Source organism: Piliocolobus tephrosceles, chromosome 6 (assembly GCF_002776525.5).
Source record: "Piliocolobus tephrosceles isolate RC106 chromosome 6, ASM277652v3, whole genome shotgun sequence".
Classification (NCBI taxonomy): domain Eukaryota; kingdom Metazoa; phylum Chordata; class Mammalia; order Primates; family Cercopithecidae; genus Piliocolobus; species Piliocolobus tephrosceles.
Genome location: NC_045439.1, coordinates 125,574,656 through 125,599,542, shown reverse-complemented (window position 1 = coordinate 125,599,542; position 24,887 = coordinate 125,574,656). Strand labels below are relative to the sequence as shown.

Sequence of the window (24,887 nt, the reverse complement as noted above, 5' to 3'; positions counted from 1 at the left end):
CCAGGCTGGAGTGACGTGGCACGACCTTGGCTCACTGCAACCTCTGTCCCCTGGGTTCAGCGATTCTCCTCCCTCCTTATATAATGAGATTATATAAAATTGCCCTTTTCGGTAGCTGCGATTACAGGTGCCCACTACCACGTCCAGGTAATTTTTGCATTTTTGTAGAGGCAGGGTTTCGCCATGTTGGCCAGACTGGTCTATGAACTCCTGATCTCAGATGATCCACCCGTCTCAGCCTTCCAAAGTGCTAGGATTACAGGCGTGAACCACCGCGTCCAGCCTATGTGGCATTCTTAACTCTTTAATATGAAAGCTCCTTTTTCCAATCTTGATTTTACTGAAAACAAAAGAAGATTTAACACAACAGATACAAGAATGTAAAAAGATGAACAAATGAATGAAACATAATCCAATGAGAAAACGAGTGGAGATGTCTTTATCATTGTAATAAAGTGCACACCAGAAGAATACAGTAAATGCTATATTCAAGAATTCTTTCATTGATCTGCTTTTCCAAAGGCACCTGGAATTACCACAGAGAAATAATTAAGTCTCTTTATTAAATTTGCTTCACCTCTGTTTCCTCTAGTAGTAAATGTAAATTTTTCTAAAAAATATATACAAAAACATACAGATAATCTATTTTTACTTCATTTTATATCTGTAAGGAAGTTTTTCTTAAAATTCTTGATTTGCATAAACAGTTGGAAGGCTCTACTTAGACTCTCAATCAGTTTCTAGCTTTTGAAGAGAGTGCACACATGGATTTAAATGTTGAATTAAAGCTATGGTTCCTCTTCTCAGACAAATGCATATATATTCAACCACATAAAATTTAGATACCTATCAGGCATATACATTTTCTGAAACCCACCCTTAGATTCCCTACATGACCATGGACTCTTAGGTTAAGACGCACAGGTTGGAAGGTCTTAGGAAGTGTTGATGATATTGATCATGATATATCAATAATAATAATAAGCATTATTATTATTAGGTATGATCTAGGATCAAGAAATTTTGCCTGAAAGAGAAGAAGTGTGAATTGATGACCTGGGAATTCATTAGTAGTTCCAGAATTCAGTCTTTTGGTGATGTCCATAATGATGATGGAAAGGAGCATGATAATGAGAATGGCTGGATTTCAAAATATGATTTTTAAAAATGACAACAAGACCAGGCATGGTGGCTCACACCTGTAATCCCAGCACTTTGGGAGGCTGAGGTGGGTGGATCACTTGAGGCCAGGAGTTTGAGACTAGCCTGGCCATCGAGCGAAACCCTGTCTCTACTAAAAATACAAAAATTAGCCAGGTGTGGTGGTGGACACCTGTAATCCCAGCTACTCAGGAGGCTGAGGCAGGAGAATTGCTTGAACCCAGGAGGTGGAGGTTGCAGTGCGCCAAGATCGTGCCACTGCACTCCATCCTGGGCGACAGAGTGAGACTTTCTCTCTCTAAAAAAAAAAAAAAAAAAAAAGACTAGTTACCAGTCTCTTCACTCTCACCTTCTCACCTTACTGCTTTCTCATTGAGACATTTATCAAGTAAAAGATTCGTTAAAAAATCTGCCACTACCTTCCTAAACATGTCCTTCAAAGATTCCTTGACTTGCTCATTACGTAAGGCATAGATGAATGGATTCAGCAGTGGTGTCACAAATGTCGTTATTACTGTCACTGCCCAGTTAGTGTCCACTGAACCACTCTGCGAAGGCCTCACATAGAGAAAAATGGCACTTCCATAGAAGAGGGTCACCACTATCAAGTGGGAGGTACAGGTAGAGAAGGCCTTCTGACGGCCTGAAGCAGAGGGGATACTCCGGACAGCCAGGACAATGAGGCTGTAGGACACAGCAGTAATCAGCAAGGAAGATACAATGACAAGGGAGGCCAGGACAAAGTCAGTCTCCTCCAGCTTCTTGGTGTTGGTACATGCCAGGCGTAACAGTGGACCACTGTCACAGAAGAAGTGCTGCACCACAGCACCCTGCTTACAGAAAGGAAGCAAGGCCACAGCCACTGTGGGACCAAGCACAGGGACGAGTCCCCCCACCCAGCAGGCCAAAGCCACACGAATGCACACAGCCCCACTCATGAGCAAGGGGTAGTGCAGGGGATGACAGATGGCTAGGTAGCGATCCACAGACATGACAGCCAACAGTAAGAACTCAGAGGCCCCGAGAAAGAAGTAGAAATAGAATTGAGTGATACATGCAGCAAAGGAAATAATGTGTTGCCTTGAGAGGAAATCGCTCAGCATCTTTGGAATGATGACAGAAGTGAGCAGAATCTCTAGGCAGGACAGGTTACCCAGAAAGAAGTACATGGGTGTCTGTAGCCGAGTATCAGCCCTTACCACCCCCACAATCAACACATTGCCTGTCAGAATCAGGAGATAGACAAGAAGAAACACAGAAAATAATTCCACTTTTGCGTTGTTGAGATGTGGGAACCCTGCCAGGACGAACTCTGTTGCATCACTACTTTGGTTCCCATCAGGAGTCATTATCTTTTCCACCTGTGCAACAACAAAAACATGGTCCTGGTAAGAACAGGTCCTCTGCTTACAATCCTGAAACTTACTTTATCATGGTATGGGACACATATCCCCAGTTTTTCCAATTGTACGTCCTGTTAAGATCTGAAGCACTTCAGGTCATCATCTGATTGATTTTAGCACTGGAGATTTTCTCTAAAGGGTAACAAAACTTAGGTATGAAAATGCCAGGGGCCTCCATCTCCTCAATCTTCACATCTCCTGTTCTCAGATCTTAAATAAGACACCTCATTATTGTAATAACAATATCACTGAGCATCTGAATTGGACAAAAATATCTGAAAAACAATTTTGTGAAGAATATGATCACCATTCAACTGGGATCAGAACTGGAGTCAGACTACCTAGTTTTAAATTCCTGCATCTCCACTTACTGGCTGAGTAGCCTTGGCAAGGTTACTTACCCTCTCTGTGCTCCTCAGTTGTGAAATACAGTAAGGAGCAAATGATATAATAATGCAAAGAATTTAAGAGTTTCTAGCACTTAACTTAAAAATTATGTGGCAGAGAAAGCCCCTGGCTATAAGTTAGGACACCAGAAACTAGGCTTGGCTTGCCATTACCCTTGGAAGATTATCAATTTGTGCTTTAACTGTCCAACTATACAATGAATCACAGGAATCTAGGCTATCAGTATACCTAATGAAATTATATAAAATTACCCTTTTTGGTGGGACGCAGCAATCCCAGCTCTTTGGGAGACTGAGGCGAGTGGATCACTTGAGGCCAGGAGTTCGAGACCAGCCTGGCCAACATGGTGAAACCCCGTCAGACATTTGTCAGAGCTAAATTATGAATTTCTGACTGTAACTGTTAATAAAATAATAAATTATGTTCTTATTCTTTGATTCTTATTCTTCAATTCAAGTCCTCCCAGTTCTGAGGACCGCCACCAGTTAGAAAAATCAAGTCAATTATATCCAGAACGCTTGTTTAAAAATGCCTCAGGTATCAGGAGAATCCTTATTCCCTTTTGACAGAGCAGGAGCACCATCATCTTGGACAAACACTGCCACTTTAAGTTCCAGCTCCCTTTCTAGCCTCATGCATTTCAAAGAAATCACTTCTCTTCTAACTACCAGCAGCCAGGGAGAGCAGACAGTAAAACACAGATAACACAGTTTGGGAACAGAGGGAGGTGAAGGGAAATTCTTTTGGGTAACTGCCAAATTTCACCCTCATATAATGGGTCCCAGTAAAAGGGTGGGCCTTAATAAGCACCTTTCTTTCCCTTCAGGTGCACTAAGATAGGAAAGCTAAAAGTACACTCGGGAGTATGCCTGCAGCTACAGAAAGATGTATGGGAACAAACACAAAACTGTCCCTCCCAGATAAGCACAACAGAGACACAGAAGCAGTCCAATCCTCTGATAAACTCTCCCACCCCGAATTCTTAAAAACTCTTAGTCTGTAAGAGAGTATGCCTCTGACCTAACTTGACCAGAAGCTCCTCTCAGGTTTGTTTTCTCTAAAATAAACCTGTCTTGACTGGCAAGCCACCTTTCATGTTTCTTTCTTCTTTCTTTAATTCTTACACCTTTAGCCATGCAAAACGTAAGAACTGATCTTAAGACCATTGGTTCTCTGTCAGCCCTATTGTTCTCTTTTGTTGTTGTTGTTGTTGTTGTTGAGATGGAGTCTCACTGTTGCCCAGGCTGGAATGCAGTGGCATGATCTTGGCTCACTGCAACCCCCACTTCCTGAGTTCCAGCGATTTTCCTGCCTCAGCCTCCTGAGCAGCTGGGACTACAGGCACGTGTCATCACACCTGGATAATTTTTGTATTTTTAGTAGAGACAGGGTTTTGCCATCTTGGCCAGGTTGGTCTTGAACTCCTGGCCTCAAGTGATCTGCCCCTCCTCGGCCTCCCAAAGTGCTAGGATTACAGGCCAACCCTATTGTTCTCTAGCACACCCCAACAGTCTTTGTTCTCAGCAAGCATTAGACTCTTTACTTACAATTTCTCTCCTGTGGGTCCCGCAGGTCCAGACAGGAAAATGTCTGGAGGTTTTTTCTAGGATAAAGGAGTTCTGTGGTCTTTCTCCCGGAGGATTCATTCAGAGTCTCCGCTCCCTCCAGCTTCTATAGAAATTGCCTATTGTCAGTAAAGTCCTTCGACTTTTGCTTCATATTTATTATGTACCAGATGCTGCTGTAATTGGAGATTCAGAGATAGAAGACATTGCCATTACCCTCATGTAGCTCACTGCCCACTAAGAATGACAGAAAAATCAAGATGTGTGACAGGTGGAATGTTGCAGGGAAGTATAGCGTACCACAGGGAAAGAGAAAAGGAACCAGACTGAAACTCAGAGAGACAGGCAGTATTCTGGAGAAAGGAAAAGCCTGAAATAAGTACTAGAAAATGAGTATGCATTTGATAGAGAGAAGGAAGCGTCTTCAATGGAAAAGAGCAGTGTGTAAACACAGTACCTTTGGGCTACAGCACAGAATATAAGGAGTGGAATATAAACAGATGAGACTGGTCACCCCAAAGAGGACTCCGTCTGGCACTCTGTTGCTCCCTGTGAAAATCCACCATTGAGCTGAACCTAAAGTATATCTTAAGTGACAGGAAGATGAGTTCTCAACTCTGAACATGGAAGGGATTCCTCCTACCTCCTCCTAAATGTCCTTGTTGTCTCCATGAGGGTGGAGGTCACCCTGAAAATTTTTTTTTCTCCTTTTTATGATTCAAGTTCCATCTGGGAGTCTTGTTCCATGTGGGAGTCCTTCCCACACGGTGAACCGTAAGGCTGACAATAAGTTCACATCCTTGGAGTAGGGGAGGATGGGCAAAGCACTTGAGAAAACAAGGAGAAATTGGATAATCTCCTTCTTCTCCTGGGCTTTCCTCTCTGGTATATTTCCTCACAGGTTGTCGTTCTGCCTTTTGAACAAGGGAGCTTTCTACTCTTAGGGAGGTTGTGTCATGCTGCCTTTCTTATGGCCATGAGTAAGTCAGCCATCAGCCCCACCCTTCCCTCCCTTCCCTCCCCGTAGAGAACGATGCCTTCCGCAATGTGACCACTGTCTTAGATGTTCACAGGCATAATTCAAGTGAAAGACAATTATCTCAATTATCTCACAAGTTAAAGACAATTATCTCACAAGAAATGTTATTACAAAAACAACATGGGGGTAGAAGGCAAGGGGTACATATGGAGGGGTTATACCATTTACCTCCTATCTTTGAAAAGACTTAGCACACCTACCTAGTTTGTTTCATCTCTAGTTGTGGAAAAATGTTCCACTTAAAGCCGCCTCTTCACTTTTTTTGCTAATGGAACTTTTGTACAAAGTATCAGTTTTCTTCTTTCAGATCCCTACCTTCCCTGACTCCTGATATTAGCCTGAGGGCAGGGAGGGAGAAGGCTGAAGTCACTGGTTTCTAACTAATCTCACTGCTGAAGGGTGGGATCCTTCCTGCATAACTTTAGTTTCCAATGGAGATATCTTCAGATGAGAACTAATCTAGGTATCAGAATTAATCTGAATATCAGGAGCCCAGCCAGCAGCAGTGCTTTTTGGAGAGAGGTTAATCAGGCAGTGAGAAAGTAAGACCATAGAGAAAGGAAAAAAAAAAAAATTCCTAAATGACCCAGGGGAGATTTGCCATTCAATGGAAATTTCCTAGACTCTGTAGGAAAAAAAAAAAAAACAAAAAACTGATCCTTTGTTCAAGAAAGGGTGATGGGGAATATTTCTGCATTTGTCTATTAACTACATCAAACCAGGTCACTGCAAAAGTTTAGGAGCCATTAACGATGAGAATGAAGAAGAGGATGGAGCTTGTTCAACCGTGGAAGGCTATGACCATCATCCACCTTTCTCTTGCATGACACCCAGGGGAGATGTTTATATCCCAAGTAACACAGACATTGTGTTTTCTCCCTGATGACTTAAAATGATATTGGGAATCCCTCCCCTGGCTTTGGGGTTAGGAAATGATGGGAACCCCATGGGCTTGATCAGATAAGGGAAATTTCCCAGTTTCACCTCTAGCTAATTCTACTGCTTCTCCCAGCCGTGCACCTTATCTCCTAGTGGTAATGTATATGTTCCACATACCCAAAGCATTATTCAGAATTCTGGGCCATTGTTCACATTTTTTTCATTGGTGTCCATTCTATGGCCATGACTAAAATTTTGACTCTTCCTACACTTGTCCTAAGACTCAGTTGAGTCTAGTGCACATCCGGTCTTCTGAGACAGCTTCCCCTACCCTCCATCCTCAGTCCTACCACCCTACCCACTCTCCCACCTGAGGTATGGCAATCTTAATATTTAATCCATTGTATTATAACGTTGCTTTTCTGTCTGTATCCTCTGCTAGACCCTAAATTCCTACGGCAGGAATACTTTCATCTCTGTATTTCTAGCACCAATCACAGGGCCTGGCACATACTAGGTGCTTGGCAAATGGCATGTGAGCTAGACTACTCTGAACCCCACACTTGAGGAGCAGCCGCTCTTGTCAGATGGGCACCAATTAAGTTTTGAACTGAGAGGAGGACTGCACAGGGCTCCTGGGAACTAGTTTAGCTGAATTACATACTTTCTAGACATACTCCTTTCTAGAAAAAAGAAAATATCTAAAGGGAATGAAGCATGAGAAGTGTCATCACTAGATTCTAAAGGAGTGAGAGCAAAGACTGGGAGAAACTGGCTGAGCTAAACCAAACAACAACAAAAATCTAAGCTAGAAACTGCAACTCCTGTTTGTTAAGCTGAGTGAAGGAGGGGTCTGAAAAAGAGACCCATGACGTCTAAGAACTAGTAAAGCACATTTAAGCCATACTTTTTTTTTTTTTTTTTTTTTTTTTTTTGAGACAGAGTCTTGCTCTGTCCCCCAGGCTGAAGTACAGTGGTAAGGTCTTGGTTCACTGCAACCTCCACCTCCCGGGTTCAAGCAATTCTCCTGCCTCAGCCTCCCAAGTAGCTGAGTTTACAGGCACGCCACCACACCCAGCTAATTTTTGTATTTTTAGTAGAGACGGGGTTTCGGGATTTCACCATGTTGGCCAGGCTGGTCTTGAACTCCTGACCTCAGGTGATCCACCCGCCTCAGCCTCCCAAAGCGCTGGGATTACAGGCATGAGCCACCGCTCCCGGCCAAGCTACACATGTTTTTAAACCTTAATCAAATCTTAAGGACTAAGGAAACTGCAGAAATAGATGAGATCAAAGACAGGTAATTTCTTTAAAACAAACAAACACACAGGCCAGATGCAGTGGCTCAGGCCTGTAATCCCAGCACTTTGGGAGGCCAAGGCAGGTGGATCACCAGAGGCCAGGAGTTCGAGACCAGCCTGGCCAACATGGCGAAACCTCATCTCTACTAAAAATACAAAAATTATCTGGGCCTGGTGGTGCCCACCTGTATTCCCAAGTACTAGGGAGACTCAGGTGGGAGGATGGCTTGAGCCTGGAAGGTGGAGGTTGCAGTGAGCCAATATAGTGCCACTACACTCCAGAGAAAGACTCCATATAAAAACAAAACAAAACAAAACAAAACAAAACAAAAAACAACGCTATTTGCCCATTTGATATTGGCTTTGGTATTTAGCTTATAATACTTTCTTTTTCTTTTCTTTTCTTTTTTTTTTGATGTAGTGTTTTTGCTCTGTTGTCGCCCAGGCAGTGGAACGATTTCGGCTCACTGCTACCTCCGCCTTCTGGGTTCAAGTGATTCTGCCTTAACCTCCTGAGTTGCTGGGATTATAGGTGTCTGCCACCACGCCAGCTAATTTTTGTAGTTTTAGTAGAAATGGGGTTTCACCATGTTGACCAGACTGGTCTCAACTCCTGGCCTCAAGTGATCCGCCCGCCTTGGACTCCCAAAGTGCTGGGATTACAGGCATCACCACTGGCCACTTACAACACTTTCAAACTAACTTGATCATAGGAATGTCCTAGTTTTTTTTAATGAAAGTAAACCATCTTAGAAGAAAAAATTGTATTCATTTTTAAAGCATATTCACATGGTTCAAAAATAAAAATGTATTGAAGGGGTGGCCTGCCCCTCCACACCTGTGCATGTTTCTCGTTAGGTGGAACGAGGGACTTGAGAAAATAAATGGGACACAGAGACAAAGTACAGACAAAGAAAAAGTGGGCCCAGGGGAAGGGCGCTCAGCATACAGAGGACCCGCGCCGGCACCGGTCTCTGAGTTCCCTCAGTATTTATTGATCATTATCTTTACCATCTCGGAAAAGGGGAAGTGGCAGGACAATAGGATCATAGTAGGGAGAAGGTCAGCAGAAAGACGTATGAATAAAGATCTCCGTGACATGAATAAGTTTAAGGAAAAGTGCTGTGCCTTGATATGCATATGCAAATATCTCCATAAACCTTTTTAGTGCATAAAGAGTAGCACTGCCACTAGCAAGTCCCACTTTCAGCCCTAAGGCGATTTTCTTCTATCTCAGTAAATAGAACATACAATCGGGTTTTACACCGAGACATTCCATTGCCCAGGGACGGGCAGGAGACAGATGCTTTTCTCTATCTCAACTGCCCAGAGGCCTTCTTTCCTCTTACACTAATCTTCCTCCCCACAGACCCTTCACGGGTGTCAGGCTGGGGGACCATCGGGTCTTTCCCTTCCCACGAGGCCATATTTCACACGATCACATGGGGAGAAACCTTGGACAATACCTAGCTTTGCTAGGCAGAGGTCCCCGCGACCTTCCGCAGTGTATGTGTCCCTGGGTACTCGAGATTAAGAGAATGGTGATGACTCTTAACAAGCACTCTGCGTTCAGGCACTTGTTTAACAAAGCACACCCTGCACAGCCCAGTCACCACAGCACATATCTCTTGCAAGGACAGGGTGGGGGGTAGGGTTACATATTAACAGCATCTCAAATACAGAACAAAATGGAGTCTCTTATGTCTACTTCTTTCTATATAGACACAGTAACAGTCTGATCTCTCTTTCTTTTCCCCACAATGTATAAATTTAAAAGTTCTAGTCCCCCACATTCCTATTCACCCCTTCCCCCTCCCCAATTAACCATTTTCATTAGTTCTTTGGCCTCCTTCCAGTGTTTTTTGTGTATAAACAAGGAAATAACAAAATGTTTGTTTATTTACTTGAGACTTTCTTACACAGTTCTGCACCTTGTTTCTTGTTAAAACTTTCCCTGTCAGAACACAGAGAACAAAAGAAAAATGTATAAACCAAGAAGACTACTAGAATGACACATCTATTGAATGAATGAGTTGCAACATTCTTGAATTACATGTCTGCTTTAATCATTGTTTGATATCTCTTTTGCTTCAATTTTCCTTACTAGTAAAAATCCTATTGTAATGGAAATTGTATCAAAAAATCTAACTGACACTCCGTAAATAAAAATGAGTTAAAGCGAAATGATATGATATCTGGAATTTTCTTCAAAATAAAGTGAGGGCTATAGATAAAACTTTCTTGGCCATGAACTCATAATTCATGGAACTATATGTCAGCTGTAACTGTGATTCATCATACTATTCTCTCTATTTTTAATATGTTTGAAATTTTTCATAATAAAAAGCCTCAGAAATATGTAGTGAAAAAGCAAGTATCTATTTCAAGAAAACTCTGAATTTTTAGAATACGATTTTCCCAGTTAAAAATTAATAAAGGTGTGAAATACTTCCCTGAATATGGAAACTCTAGTTCCACAAAACTAACCAGCCAGCCACTGGAGAATGTCAAACACCATGTGGGTTACTCCGAGCCAGAACTATAATGAACTACCAACTCCAAGAGGAACTTAACTTTCTCAGCAACAACCTGCCTTTTGGTTCAAAAGGAGTGGAGGCAATATAGAAACACACACATACACACAGAATGAGTCTAGAATGAGGTTGTTTTTTTTATTTTTTTTTGACGTTGAGTCTCACTCTGTCACCCAGGCTGGAGTGCAGTGCCGCCATCTTGGCTCACTGCAACCTCCGCCTCCCAGGTTCAAGCGATTCTCCTTCCTCAGCCACCGAGGTAGCTGGCATTACAGGCATGCGCCACCACAACAGGCTAATTTTTGTATTTTTAGTAGAGAGGGGGTTTCACCGTGTTGGCCAAGCTGGTCTCAATCTCCTGACCTCGAGTGATCCACCGCCTCGGCCTCCCAAAATGCTGATACTACAGACATGAGCCACCGCGCCCGCCCAGCCTATGGAGATTTGATTGAGTTAACAGATTTCAGAACCTATCTGTTTCATTATGACAAATTCTTTAATATAAATCTTAAACTTTTTTCCTTTTTCTTTTTCTTTTTATTTATTTATTTTTTGAGACGGGGTCTTGTCTGTTGCCCAGGCTGGAGAGCAGTGGCTGGATCTCCGCTCACTGCAAGCTCCGCCTCCCCGGTTTACGCCATTCTCCTGCCTCAGCCTCCTGAGTAGCTGAGACTACAGGCGCCCACCACCTCGCCCGGCTAGTTTTTTGTATTTTTTAGTAGAGACGGGGTTTCACCGGGTTAGCCAGGATGGTCTCGATCTCCTGACCTCGTGATCCGCCCGGCTCGGCCTCCCAAAGTGCTGGGATTACAGGCTTGAGCCACCGCGCCCGGCCTCTCTTTTTATTCTTTAACACATAGCAAAACAAGAGAGAGTGCTATTACCAAGTCTCATAGTAAGAGGATGTCTTTGTTCAGGCTGCTATAACAAATTGCCATAAACAGGTAAACAACAAGCGTTTATTTCTCACCATTCTAGAGGCTGGAAGATATCCCAGAGCCAACATGGTGGGGTTCTTGGTGGGGCTCTCTTTCTGGTTTACAGAGGGCAGTCTTCTTGCTGTGCCTTCACATGGAGGAAAAAGAGCTAGCTAGTTCTGTGGCTTCTTCTTATAAGGAGACTTATTTCCTTCATGAGGGCTCCAGTCTTACATGCTAATGATTTTCCAAAGGTCCCATTTCCAAATACCATCACACTGGGGTTAGGGCTTCATTATATGAATTTAAGAGGACAATGGCCATTCAGGACAGGCCATTGCAAAGGAACTATTGGGAGGAAAAAATAGCAGAGGGAATTGAGTTTTTAAAAAGAGAGAAACAAACACAAGTCTAAAATACAAACAGGAGAAATCTGCTCCATAGTGCTTAATTCATCCATTTGAATTGACATGCAAATATTACCAGGTCTTGAGTATAACCATAGTGTTAATGAGAAGGATAAAAATGAACAAATAGAATGAGTGACCTTAGAAGAAACAGATACTTAAAAGATGGAAACAATCTTTACATTTCCAAATTTATATTAATAAAATAATGTAAATATTAACAAACCAGGAATAGATGTTATGAGAAAGGAACTTCTAAGAACCAAAGAGTTCTTTAAATTAATAATGATATCATCAAAATTAACATAATATATACACACATATCAATTATAGTCATGCCCTGCATAGCAATGTTTCCATCAATGATAGACTGCATATATAACAGTGGTCCAATAAGATTGTAATGGCATTGAAAAATTCCTATTGCCTAGTATTTACTATACCATATTTTTTGTTTATTTTAGAGTGTACTTTTTCTACTTACATATTTTTAAAATGTTAACTGTGAAATAGTCTCAGGCAGGTCCTTCAGGAGGTATTTCAGAAAGCATTGTTCTCATAGGAGATAACATTTCCATGCATGTTATCACCCCCAAGGACCTACCAGTGGTGGCCAGACGTAGTGGCTCATGCCTGTAATCCAAGAAATTTGGTTGGCCAAGGCGGGCAGATCACCTGAGGCCAGGAGTTCGAGACCAGCCTGACCAAAATGCCCCATCTGTATTAAAAATACAAAATTAGCCTGGTATGATGGCGCATGCCTGTAATCCCAGCTACTCAGGAGACTGAGGCAGGAGAATCGCTTGAACTCGGGAGGCTGAGGTTGCAGTGAGCTGAGATCATGCCATTGCACTCCAGCCTAGGCAACAAGAGTGAAACTCGGTCTCAAAAAAAAAAGCAACCTACCAGTGGGATAAGATGTGGAGGCGAAAGACAGTGATATAGTGATATTGACAATCTTGACCCTGTGAGGGTCTAGGCTAATGTATGTGTCTCAGTTTTTTAACAAAAAAGCTTAAAAAGTAAAATAAAATAAAAAATTTTTAAATAAAAAAGCTTACAGAATAAGTACATAAAGAAAATATCCTTGGCCGGGCACGGTGGCTCAAGCCTGTAATCCCAACACTTTGGGAGGCCGAGACGGGCGGATCACGAGGTCAGGAGATCGAGACCATCCTGGCTAACACGGTGAAACCCCGTTTCTACTAAAAACTACAAAAAACTAGCCGGGTGAGGTGGTGGGCGCCTGTAGTCCCAGCTACCTGGGAGGCTGACGCAGGAGAATGGCATGAACCCGGGAGGCAGAGCTTGCAGTGAGCTGAGATCCGGCCACAGCACTCCACAGCCTGGGTGACAGAGTGAAACTTGGTCAAAAAAAAAAAAAAAAAAAAAAAGAAAGAAAATATTCTTGTACAAATACGCAGTGTGTGTTACAAAATAGTAAAAAAGTTTAAAAAATGTAAAAGTTTATAAAGAAAAAGTTATAATAAACTAAGGTTAATTTATTGTTGAAGAAAAAAATTAAATAAACTTAGAGTAGCCTAAGTATACAGTTTCTATAAAGCCTACAGTAGTAAATAGTAATGTCCTAGGCCTTCACAGTCACTCTTACAACTCACGCAGAGCAACTTTCAGTTATGAAAGCTCCATTCACGGTTAGTGCCTTAGACAGATGTACCTTTTTCTTTTTTTTTTTTTTTTGAGAGGGGGTTTTGCTCTTTTTGCCCAGGCTGTGCAGGCTGGAGGGCAATGGCACGATCTCGGCTCGCCACAACCTCTGCCTCCTGGGTTCAAGCGATTCTCCTGCCTCAGTCTCCGGAGTAGCTGGGATTGCAGGCATGCACCATCACACCTGGCTAATTTTTGTATTTTTAGTAGAGACAGGGTTTCTCCATGTTGGTTAGGCTCGTCTCCAACTCCTGACCTCAACTGATCTGTCCACCTTGGCCTCCCAAAGTACTAGGATTACAGGCGTAAGCCACTGCGCCGGGCCCCATTTTTTATCCGTAGCTTTTCAATGTTTAGATACACACAAATACTTAGCATTGTGTTACAATTGCCTATAATACTCAGTACAGTAACATGCTGTATGAATTTATAGCCTAGGAGCAATAGGCTACACCATATAGACTAGCTGTGTGGTAGACTATACCACCTCAGTTTGTGTAAGTATACTCCATAATGTTTGCACAATAATGAAATCGCCTAGTGATGCATTTCTTAAATCACGTCCTTGTTGTTAAGTGACACGTGACCGTATATGAGCGGCTTGGTTGAAGACAATCTTCTAGAATATAGAACTAAGAGATGAAATATATGAGAGAAATATTAAGAGACATGGAAGTTAAATCCAGGATGCTCAACATATATCTAATAGGAACTTCAGAAAATAACAAACATGGAGGAGATAAAGAATAGCTGGGCGCTGTGGCTCACGCCTGTAATCCCAGTACTTTGGGAGGCCAAGGCGGGAGGATCACGAGGTCAGGAGATCAAGACCATCCTAGCTAACACTGTGAAACCCCATCTCTACCAAAAAATACAAAAAATTAGCTGGGCGTGGTGGCAGGCAACTGTAGTCCCAGCTACTCGGGAGGCTGAGGCAGGAGAATGGCGTGAACCCGGGAGGCGGAGCTTGCAGTGAGCTGAGATCCGGCCACTGCACTCCAGCCTGGGCGGCAGGGCGAGACTCCGCCTCAAAAAAAAAAAAAAAAAAAAAAAGAAAGAAAGAATAAATAAGTCTGAACTAAAGAAAGACACTTCTGAAATTTGGGAGACCATGCAGTGAAGAGTATTGAACATAAAAATACCCACAACTATATACACGTTGGTGATGTCTCCAAAGTCCAAGAATAAAGACAAAAGCTTAAATGCTTCCTGAAATGCAAAAGAAAAAAATTAGCTATAAAATAAGAAAAATCAGTTTCATCATCAATGAAAACTCTATGTAACAAGAACAATGTCAGTTGTCTTCAGGAGTAAGAGGGAAAATGATTTTGAGTCTAGTATATTAGTTTTCTAGGGCTACCATCATAAAATACCACAGACAGGGTAGCTTTAACAACAGGAATTCATTTTCTCACAATTCTAGAGGTTAGAAGTCCAAGATCAAGCTATTGGTTTCTTTTGAGACTTCTCTTTGGCTTGCAGATGGCTACCTTCTCTCTCTGTCCTTACACAGTTCATCCTTCATGTACATGCATCTCTGGTGTCTGTGTGCAGATTTTTTCTTCTTATAAGGATATTAGTCAGGCTGGATTATGGCAGGCATATCCTAACAGCCTCTAACTCAATCACCACGTTAAAGGTGCTATCCTATAGTCATGTTCTGGTGCATGGGGATTAGGGGGTTCAGCATATTGCATTTTGTAGAGACACAGTTCCGCCCATAACACCTACAATTCTATTTTCAGCGTAAATAGCAGTCAAAAGAGAGTCTACACTGAGGGCACTTGGTGGTGGTGGGGTGTTCTAGAACTTATATCTTCATTAAGATCCATGGATGCATTCTAAAGGAATTACTCAAGGTTGAACTCCTGAAAATAAAAAATAAAATCATAAAACAGTGAGATGCAAAAAAGTTATGAGCAAGGAAAGAAGTAGAACTTATATGTAAATGTAAATAATTGTGAAGACATTGCTTTAATAAACTATGAATTCAATTTTCTAACATTTTATTCAAATATTTCATCTAGTTTCATAAGAATATCAGTTATAGTGTCACCTAATGGCCATAAAAATCAATGACTTGCAGATAAAAATCTCAGATTATATAAAAAATGTGAAGATAGTAAAGAAAGTAATGACTTGAAAGCTGAGATTCTTTCTCATCTTATTCTGAGTTAAATTAACCACAGCCATTGATAGAAACTATTATTTTATATGTATGTTAAAATTGTAAGGAGAAATTCCACTTTTGGCCATGATGGAGTAACAAGAACTGGATTTATCTTAACCCTAGTTAACTGTAAAATGAACAAAATATGTGAAACAATGACTTCTAGAAATTAGACAACAGGCAGTGAAGGACTGTGATCCCTAAGAGAAGAAAAATAAGAGTGAATCCTATGAAGCATTTCCCCAGCTTTCAGTTGAAAGGCAGTTTCCAACCTGAACTACATAGAGGCAGGCCAAACAGACACCTCATTCTTGTTAAGTTGAGAAGACAAAGATTAGAGCTTGAGGAGGTCAAGAAGCAGAATACTGGAGAAAAGGGAGCTTCACAAAGAGAAAGCTTCCGACATCTGCAGATAAGAGACACTTTGAGACTTTCACTGAGTAATGACCTATGTGTGAAAGGAAACTACCAAGGCCAGGGAAAGAATCACTGGAAAACAGGAGACTCAACAATTCCCAGATCCCACATAGGGGTAAGACTGGTTTATGCTCCCACCAACCAGAGTATAAAGACCTTGCAATATCTACAACTTTGGGTAAACACCAAAGAAAATGATGAGAATACACCGGTGCTGGAATAAAAGTGGAATAAAAGCTGCTCTGTACCTACCCATAATATGATTTTTCCTCTGACTGTTATGTAAGATTTTTCTCTTATTACTGGTCTTAAGCAAATTGATTATGATGCACCTTTGATTAATTTTCTTCTAGGGGTGTGTGTATGCGTATGCACATACTTGAGATTCATTAAGCTACTTGGATCTGTGAGTTTATAATTTTCATCATATTTTGCAATTTTTCAGCAACTAGTTTTTAAGTTTTTTGTCCCCCTTTCCATTTTCTCCATTTTCTTGGGAACTCTAATTTAATACACGTGTGTGTGTGTGTGTGTGTGTGTCTGTGTGTCTGTGTGTTAATATTAGAGAATGTAGTTTCAGGCTAAATACTTTTACTGGACACAAAGAATGGCATTTCAACATTGTAAAGTGATCAGTTGATCAAGAAGATATGGCCAGGTGTGGTGGCTCATGCCTGTGATTCCAGCTTGGGAGTCCGAGGAGGGAGGATTGCTTGAGCCCAGGAGTTTGTAACCAGTCTGGGCAACATAGACCTATCTCTACTAAAAATTTAAAAATTAATCAAACATGGTGGTGTGTGCCTATGGTCCCAGCTAATTGGGTGGCTGAGGTAGGAGGATCACTTGAACCCAGGAATTCAAGGGTTCAGTGAGCTATGATCCCAGCACTGCAATGGAATAATATTAAATGCTCAATTAAAGCCACAAAAGGTAGAAAAATAGTAGAAGACAGAAAAAAATGAACAAGGGCAATAAATACAAAGCAGTTAAAATACAAAATATGGTAGATATTAATCCAACTATATAAATCATTATTTTTATTGCGAATGGTCAAAATATACCAATACAAAGACTTTCAGGGTGGATTAAAAAGAAGACCCGACTATGTGTTATCTAGAAGAAACCTACTTTAAATATAAAGGCAGAAAGATACTACATGCTAGTACTAATCTAAAGAAAGATAGAGTAGCTATGTTAATTTCAGACAAAGAAGTCTTCAGAGTAAGAAAATTATCGGGATTAAGAGGAAATTACAAAATGGTAATGGGGTCAATTATCCAAGAAGACATAACAATCCTTAATGTGTTTACACTGAATAGAGCCTGAAAATACACGAGGCAAAAATTGATAGAACTGCTAGGAGAAATCAACAAATCTACCATTATAGTTGGAGATTTCAGCATCCCTTTACCAGTAATTAACAAATCTATCAAATCTAGCAGGCATAAAATCAGTAAGGGCATACTTGAACTCAATAGCACCATCAATCAACTGGATTTATATGCACATTTATAGATAACTTTATATAACCACAGCAGACCATACATTACTCTCTTTTTTTTTTTTTTTTTTTTTTTTTTTGAGACGGAGTCTCGCTCTGTCGCCCAGGCTGGAGTGCAGTGGCCTGATCTCAGCTCACTGCAAGCTCTGCCTCCCGGGTTCACGCCATTCTCCTGCCTCAGCCTCCCGAGTAGCTGGGACTCCAGGCGCCCGCCAACACGCCCGGCTAATTTTTTGTATTTTAGTAGAGACGGGGTTTCACCGTGTTAGCCAGGATGGTCTCGATCTCCTGACCTCGTGATCCTCCCGCCTTGGCCTCCCAAAGTGCTGGGATTACAGGCTTGAGCCACCGCGCCCGGCCCATACATTACTCTCAAGCTCACATGGGACATTCACCAAAATAGACATTCTGGATCATCAAACACACATTAAATATTTTAAGTGAACATAAATCGTAACAGGATGTGTTCTCAGTCCACAATGAAATTAAGCTAGAAATCAATAACAGAAGAAATCAGTAACAGAAAATCCAAATACTTTTAGATTAAACAACACACTTCTAAGTAACATATGGGTCAAAAAAGAAGCCTCAACATTTGGACTAAATACAAATAAAAATACAACTTATCAAAATTTGTGGGGTGCAGTAAAAGCAGTGCTTACAGAGAAATTTATAGCATTGAGTGTATATATCAGAAAAGAAGAAAGATCTAGGATCAATGATTTAAGCTTCCACCTTAGAAAACTAGAGAAAAGGCCAAGCGTGGTGGCTCACACATATAATCCCAGCACTTTGGGAGGTCAAGGAGGGAGGATTTCCTGAGCTCAAGAGTTTGAGACCAGCTTGTGTAACATAGTGATCCCCATCTCTACAATAAATAAATCATAAATTACCCAGGCATGGTGGTGCACACCTGTAGTCCCACCTACTTGGGAGGCTGAGGCAGGAGGATCAGTTGAGCCCAGGAGGTTGTGGCTGCAATGAGCTGTGATTATACCACTGCACTCCAACCTGGGCAACAGGATGAGACCATGTCTTAAAAAAAAAAAAAAGAAAGAAAACGAGAGAAAGAGTAACAAAAATTAAATTCAAACAAGAAGAAAAGTAATAATAAAAATTAGAGAGGAAGTCAATGAAATGGAAAACAGGAAAATAACAGAAAAAATTAATGAAAACAAAGGATGGTTTTTTGAAATGGTCAATAAAATGTATAAATCTCTAGCCAGGTTAACCGAAAATAAAAGAGAGAAAAGGCAAAAATTACTAATATCAGAAATAAAAGTGGGGAATCACCACTTGCCCCACAGACTTTAAAAGAATAAATAAATATTATAAACAACTTTATGCCCATAAATTTGATAACTTAGGTGAAATGGGCCACCTCCTTGAAAGACACACTACAAAAACTCACGTAAGGAGAAATAGATCATGTGAATAGGCCTGTATATATGAATGAAAGTAAATCAGCAAGTTATAATCTTCTAAAACAGAAAGCAACAAACCCATATGGGTCCACTGATAAGCTCCATCAAACATATAAGAAATGATGCAAATTCTTTACAATCTCTTACAGAAATTAGAAGCAGGAGGAACACTTTCTAACTTACTCTGCGAGGCCAGCTTTAATATCAAAACTAAAGACATAACAAGAAAAGAAAATTACAGATCCATGTATCTCACAAATATAGACACAAAAATCCTCAACAACATATTGACAAATCAAATTTAACAATGTATAAAACAAAAATACTCATTACATCCAAGAATGATTTATTGCAGCTATGAAAGTCTGGCTCAATATTCAAAAATCAACATAATCCATCACTTCAACAGGCTAAAGAAGAAAAACTATGTAATCATACCAATTGATAGTGAAAAAGCACTTGACAGAAGCTAACACGTATTCATAAAGAAAACTTTTAGAAAACCAGAATAGAGAGGAATTTCCTCAACTTGATAAAGAACACCTACAAAAACCCGTCAGCTAACATTATACTTATTGGTGAGAAATTAGATGCCTTCCTGCTAAGATAGGGACAAGACAAGGATGTCCCTGGTTTACTACTTCTATTCAACATCTTACCGGAATCCTGGTTAGTATAATCAGTCAAGAAAATAAAATAAAAGGCATCCTGATTGAGAAGGAAGAAATAAAACTGTCTTTGTTCACCAATGGCATGACTGTCTATAGAAAATCTGGAAGAATTGTCCAAAAAACCCCTCTTGTAACTAGTGGGTGATTATAGCAGGGTTTCAGGATAAAAGGTTAATAAACAGAAGTCAACTGCTTTCCTATATACCAGCAATGAACAATTGGAAATTGAAATTTAAACCATAATGCAATTTACATTAGCACCAAAAAATAAAATACTTGGGTATAATTCTAACAAGATATGTACAAGATTTATATGAGAAAAACTATAACATGCTGATGAAAGAAGTATAAAGATATAAATAAATGAAGAGATATTTTGTTCATGAATAGAAAGACTATTGTTACGATGTCAGTTCTTCCCAACTTGATCTACAGATTCAACATAATCCCAATGAAAAGTTTAGCAAATTGTTTTGTGCTGTCAATTATCAACAAACTGATTCTAAAGTTCACATGGAAAGGCAAAAGCCCAGAATATTTCACCCAATACTGAGGAACAAAGCCAGAGGACTGACACTATCTGACTTCAAGACTTACTATAAAGCTGCAGTGATCAAGACAGTATGGTACTGGCAAAAGAATACACAAGACAGTATAGTATTGGCAAAAGATCAGTGGAACAGACTAGGGAACTCAGAAACAGACCACACAAATATAGTGAACTGATCTTTGACCAAGTAGACATCTTTACTCATGATTCAATGGAGAAAGGATAGCCTTTCTAACAAATGGTGCTGAAACAACCGAACACACATATGCCAAAAAAAACCATGGATTGTCTTTCCATTTATATAGTTTTTCATTACTTCTCCAATAATATTTTGCTGTTTTTGCCTTGATATTTTGTATATTTTAAGAGATGTGTTTCTAGGTATTTCATTATTTAATGCTATTATAGAGGCAACCTTTTAAAAAGTGAACATTCTAACTGATTGATTATGACATGTAAAAATATAATTGATCTTTGCATGTTGACATTTGGTGCCACAAATGTATCAAAATCATGTATTTCTAATAAGATAACTGTATATTTCTTTAAATTCTCTTTTTATGCAATTACTTCTTCATTTTTATTTCTTCTAACAAAAGCCTTCAGTATAACATTTAATAGGAATGAGGGCAAGGCACAGTGGCTCACGCCTGTAATCCCAGCACTCTGGGAGGCTGAAGGGGGCGGATTACTTGAGGTCAGAAGTTCAAGACCAGCTTGGCCAACATGGTGAAACCCTGTTACTAGTAGAAACACAAAAATTAGCTGGGTACGGTGGCAGGTGCCTGTAATTCCAGCTACTTGGGAGCTGAGGCAGGAAAATCTCTTGAACCCAGGAGGTGGAGGTTGCAGTGAGCAGTGATTGCGCCACTGCACTCCAGCCAGGGAGACAGAGTGAGAGTCCATCTCAAAAAAAAAAAAAAAACAAAAAAAAAAAAACAAAACAAAACAAAAAAACCTCCCCTCTCCAAGAAAACCAAACAGCAAAAAAATAGGAATGAGGTGTCAGTCAGGCATCCTAATCTTGTTTGAATCTCAAACAGAAATGATGTAGGACCATTTCACCATTGAATATGCTGTTTGATGGGCTATATTAGTCCATTCTTACACTGCTAATAAAGACATGCCAGAAACTGTGTAATTTATAAAGAAAAGAGGTTTAATTGACTCACAGTTCAGAATGGCTGGGGAAGCCTCAGGAAACTTGCAATTATAGTGGAAGGGGTAGCAAACACGTCCTTCTTCATAGGGTAGCAGGACAGAGAAGTGGCAAGCGAAAGAGGGAAAAGCCCCTTATAAAACCATCAGATCTCATGAGAACTCACTCACCATCAGGAGAACAGCAGCATGGGGGAAATCACCCCCCATGATTCAATTACCTCCCACCAGATCCCTCCCACAACATGTGGGGACTATGGGAACTGCAATTCAAGATGAGATTTAGGTGTGGACATCCACAGGCAAACCATATCATATGGACATACAGTGAGCAATGAGGTTTTTTTGGTAGATACATTTCACCAAACTAAATAAATTGCCTTATTTTCCTATTCTGTGAATAAATTTTATTATGAAAGGCATTTAAATTACTAAATGTATTTTCTGTATCTGTTAAGAGAATCTTAGTATTTTTCTCTGTTGGTCCATTAGAAGAATGAATTACGTTGAAGTTTCTAATGTTAAATCAATCCTACTTTCATCCAATAGCTCCAATTTTGTCAGATAGGTAATAATTTTTGTATGTGGCTCTATATGGTTTGCTAATTTGTTTAGAATTTTTATATTAACGCTAGTAAATGAGATTGACTTATAATAATTCTTTCTTTTAGTGCCTTGTCTGCTTTTATCCTAAAATTCATAATGGCTTTATTTGAGTTATTTACATATACATGGTGATTTTCTCATTATTACCACTCTGGTTTATTCCCTCTCCCAGATTTTAACTAACTCTTCTTGTTTTTGTTATCTATTCAATGTCATCAAGCAGATGTTTTCTACATATTTTTTCAACTTTCAGATTACCTTAGTGATAGAGTTGATGTGACTATCCAGTTTTACAATTCTCAGAAGCTTCTTCATTTGCTTTTTATCATAGAAGACACTGGGCTGTTACACGGAGTATGTCACCTCTGGTTTTCATCTTAGAAGAAATTGTGAGATTTTTGTGTGTTCCAATAAAGTAGTCTCTAGTCATTACTCCAGGATGTAATGATTTGTTCAGAGCTCTCATCTTTCTTGAGCTCATGTTGAAACACCTCATGGCCAGTAAATAATCATATTCCAGGTGCCTACTCTGTGCAGGGTACTGGCAAGGTTCTGATGATACCAAAATGAATATGGCATTGTCCCAGATTTCACGGAGCTCACTCCTGATAGAGATATTAACGCGTCATATCAGTATAGAGTGATAGGTGGGAAGATGTAGTAATCAGGGAGTGTCAGAGACAAAGAGGAAGAGAACCAGATTAAGACTTGGGAGTTACGAAAAGATTCTGGTAAAAGATATCTCGCCCTGAGTAACAGAGAATGAGAAGATTGACAAAAGAGGAGGCAGAGAGATCAAAGCAGAGTAAGCATCCTGTTATTATCTTGTATTCATAAGCCCAGGAAACATGATACATTTTGGCTGAGTAAAAGAGTCTGGGTGGGAGTGGGGAAAATGAAATTGATTAAGCTGGTTACTTCAGAGGTGCCATTTCTGGCTCTCCAACATTTTCAGTAAAATATGAAAGCCTGTAAAAAGAATGCATCTTCTGGGACAGTGTGGACCTCCCATGATGGGGTCATGCTGTAAGACAGAGGCAGGAACTCACTTGCCCTTTTCTTTTGTGACCAAATTCATGCCTTATTATCTGAAAGACCACGAGGTTGCCACATGGGAAAACAAGGAGCTATGCCTAGTAAGAAACTGCTTGCTTTTTAGGCTTTTCTCCTAGGCACAGCTTCTCAGACGCTGTACTTCTGCGCCTTACTAAAAAAAAAAAAAAAAAAAAAAAAAAAAAGAGTGCCTTCAGATCCTGAGGAGGCTGAGACATCATGTTATTTTGGCCACCAGCGTCTATGACCCTACTGTCTCCTCTTTTAGAGAATGTTTATCTTTAAAGTGCTCAATAATTTTGACTTGAGGAGACACTGATATTTAAACAAGGAGACTGCCTCAGAATGTCTCAAGGTATTTCAGTTTGCATATACTGTGGGACTGGAAGGCAAAGGGTAGACCTGAAAGGATTACACCTCTCGGCTTCCATCTGAAAAATATTCTAACACTTAGCCACTGTCCTTTTACCCAACACAGTTCAGAATATGTTGCAATTTGAGGTCAGGTCTTATGTTTCTTGCTTATGTATTTTACATATAAACAGTCATTTTACCAGTGTTGGACCACATCCTTCTTGATTACTGATATTAGTCTGAGTGGAGAGGTAGGGGAGAGTGACAAAAGCCTTGGTTTCTAATTAATCTCACTATTTAAAGGTAGAAAATAGTATGTATAGTCTATTCATACCATTTAGTTATCACTGAGGATGTTCCACATAGGAACTGATATTGATCTAAGCATCAGGACCCCAGCTAAGAGTAGTACTTGCTGGAAAAGGCCATCCAATTATTAAAGAGATAATATGATAAAGATTGAGAAAGAAAGAAGACAATTTTTAGAGATCTCGAATGAAGATTTCCCAATTCCCCATTCCTGCCAAATCTGAAAAGCAGGAAAAGCAGACATTCAACACAAGATTTTTCTCCCTTGGCATCAGTCATGCCTTCATTTGTCAGCTGACCCAAGCCAGGCAGCTGCACAAAGCATGTGCAGAGGCAATGACAATAGGACTGGAAATGAAGTGAGTGGAGGTGAATGCGGAAGAACATGAACATTATATAATTTTTCTCCTGCTTGTCGCTCTGGGGAATAATATATATATTATAATATATACATACACATACATATGTGTATATATGTATACATATACATATATATTAAGTTTCATAGCTACAGTGCCCTGTCTATGAGAACTCAAATAGATGTAGGGCAATCTTCTCTGTTTCTGGGGTGAGTAGCAATTGAAACTCCAGGGATGTAATGACAGAAAAAAATTCCATGCACAACTTTTGAAATCCTCATTTCCTGATACTCTTGGACTTGCTTGTATGTTCTAACGATACTATATATAGTTAGTTACACGCACAATCAACACTCTTCAGGTTTCTGTTTATTTGCTCAGACTTTTCTGTGTCCACCCTACTTCTCTGATCACAGATCTACTCCTACTCCTGATCTAAGACTCAATTGACTCAACTTTGATAAGCTTAGGCTTTACCAGAAAACCTCCCCTATTTACTAAACTGCCTTCCGTCACAGCTTAGAGTGAACTAAGACTTTTCACTCTAGTTGAGCAGTGCTCAAACCCTAAAGCAGTCCATGAGCAAAAGTGAAAGAGTGAGGTGCGGTAGGGTGCTGATTAAGAGAATTGGCTGGGTCACAAGACAGAAGCAACGGGCACTATGGTGCTGATGGGTACATGTCTCTGGACTGCAGGAAAAGTGAGCAGACTCCCAAGGCCACAGAATAGGCTGTGGGAAGCTGGATGATCCGGAAAGGCCTTGCTAGGTTTCGCCTGGGAGAGTGTCGATGCTGGTTGGCAGAGCCTTTGACCTGGCAGAGATGCAGCCTGGTAGTTTTGGTGCGTGCGTGCGCAAAAGTATAAAGTACTTCCTTCGAGCCGGAATCGAACCAGCGACCTAAGGATGTCCACAGATGTTTCTACAGGCTACAGTCCTCCGCTCTACCAGCTGAGCTATCGAAGGGCGCACACCTCTGTGGTTAGGTCATTGATCTTTCAGCAAATGCAAGAAGCCAAATCCTTGCAACTGTAG

The 24,887-nt window shown here is 40.4% G+C and overlaps 1 protein-coding gene and 1 non-coding gene across 2 annotated transcripts; both read right to left on the bottom strand.

Moving 5' to 3' along the window:
- Positions 1–1,514: 1,514 nt before the first annotated feature.
- Positions 1,515–4,633, bottom strand: LOC111522552 (olfactory receptor 6S1). The gene is made up of 2 exons (XM_023186648.1): positions 4,520–4,633; positions 1,515–2,522 (listed from the first exon to the last, which is right to left on the bottom strand). The coding sequence occupies exons 1-2, from the start codon at positions 4,616–4,618 to the stop codon at positions 1,515–1,517; spliced, it is 1,107 nt and encodes a 368-aa protein (XP_023042416.1). The 5' UTR covers positions 4,619–4,633.
- A 20,091-nt stretch (positions 4,634–24,724) lies between these two features.
- TRNAY-GUA lies at positions 24,725–24,818 on the bottom strand. The gene is made up of 2 exons: positions 24,782–24,818; positions 24,725–24,760 (listed from the first exon to the last, which is right to left on the bottom strand). It is a non-coding gene; the product is annotated as a tRNA-Tyr (tRNA).
- Positions 24,819–24,887: the final 69 nt, after the last annotated feature.

Bases quoted from the DNA above. Each gene is read 5' to 3' on its own strand.
- LOC111522552 (XM_023186648.1), bottom strand. From the start codon at position 4,618: ATGAATCCTCCGGGAGAAAGACCACAGAACTCCTTTATCCTAGAAAAA. The intron at 2,523-4,519 runs GTAAGTAAAGAG...GTTGTTGCACAG, and splicing joins GGACCCACAGGAGAGAAATT to GTGGAAAAGATAATGACTCC.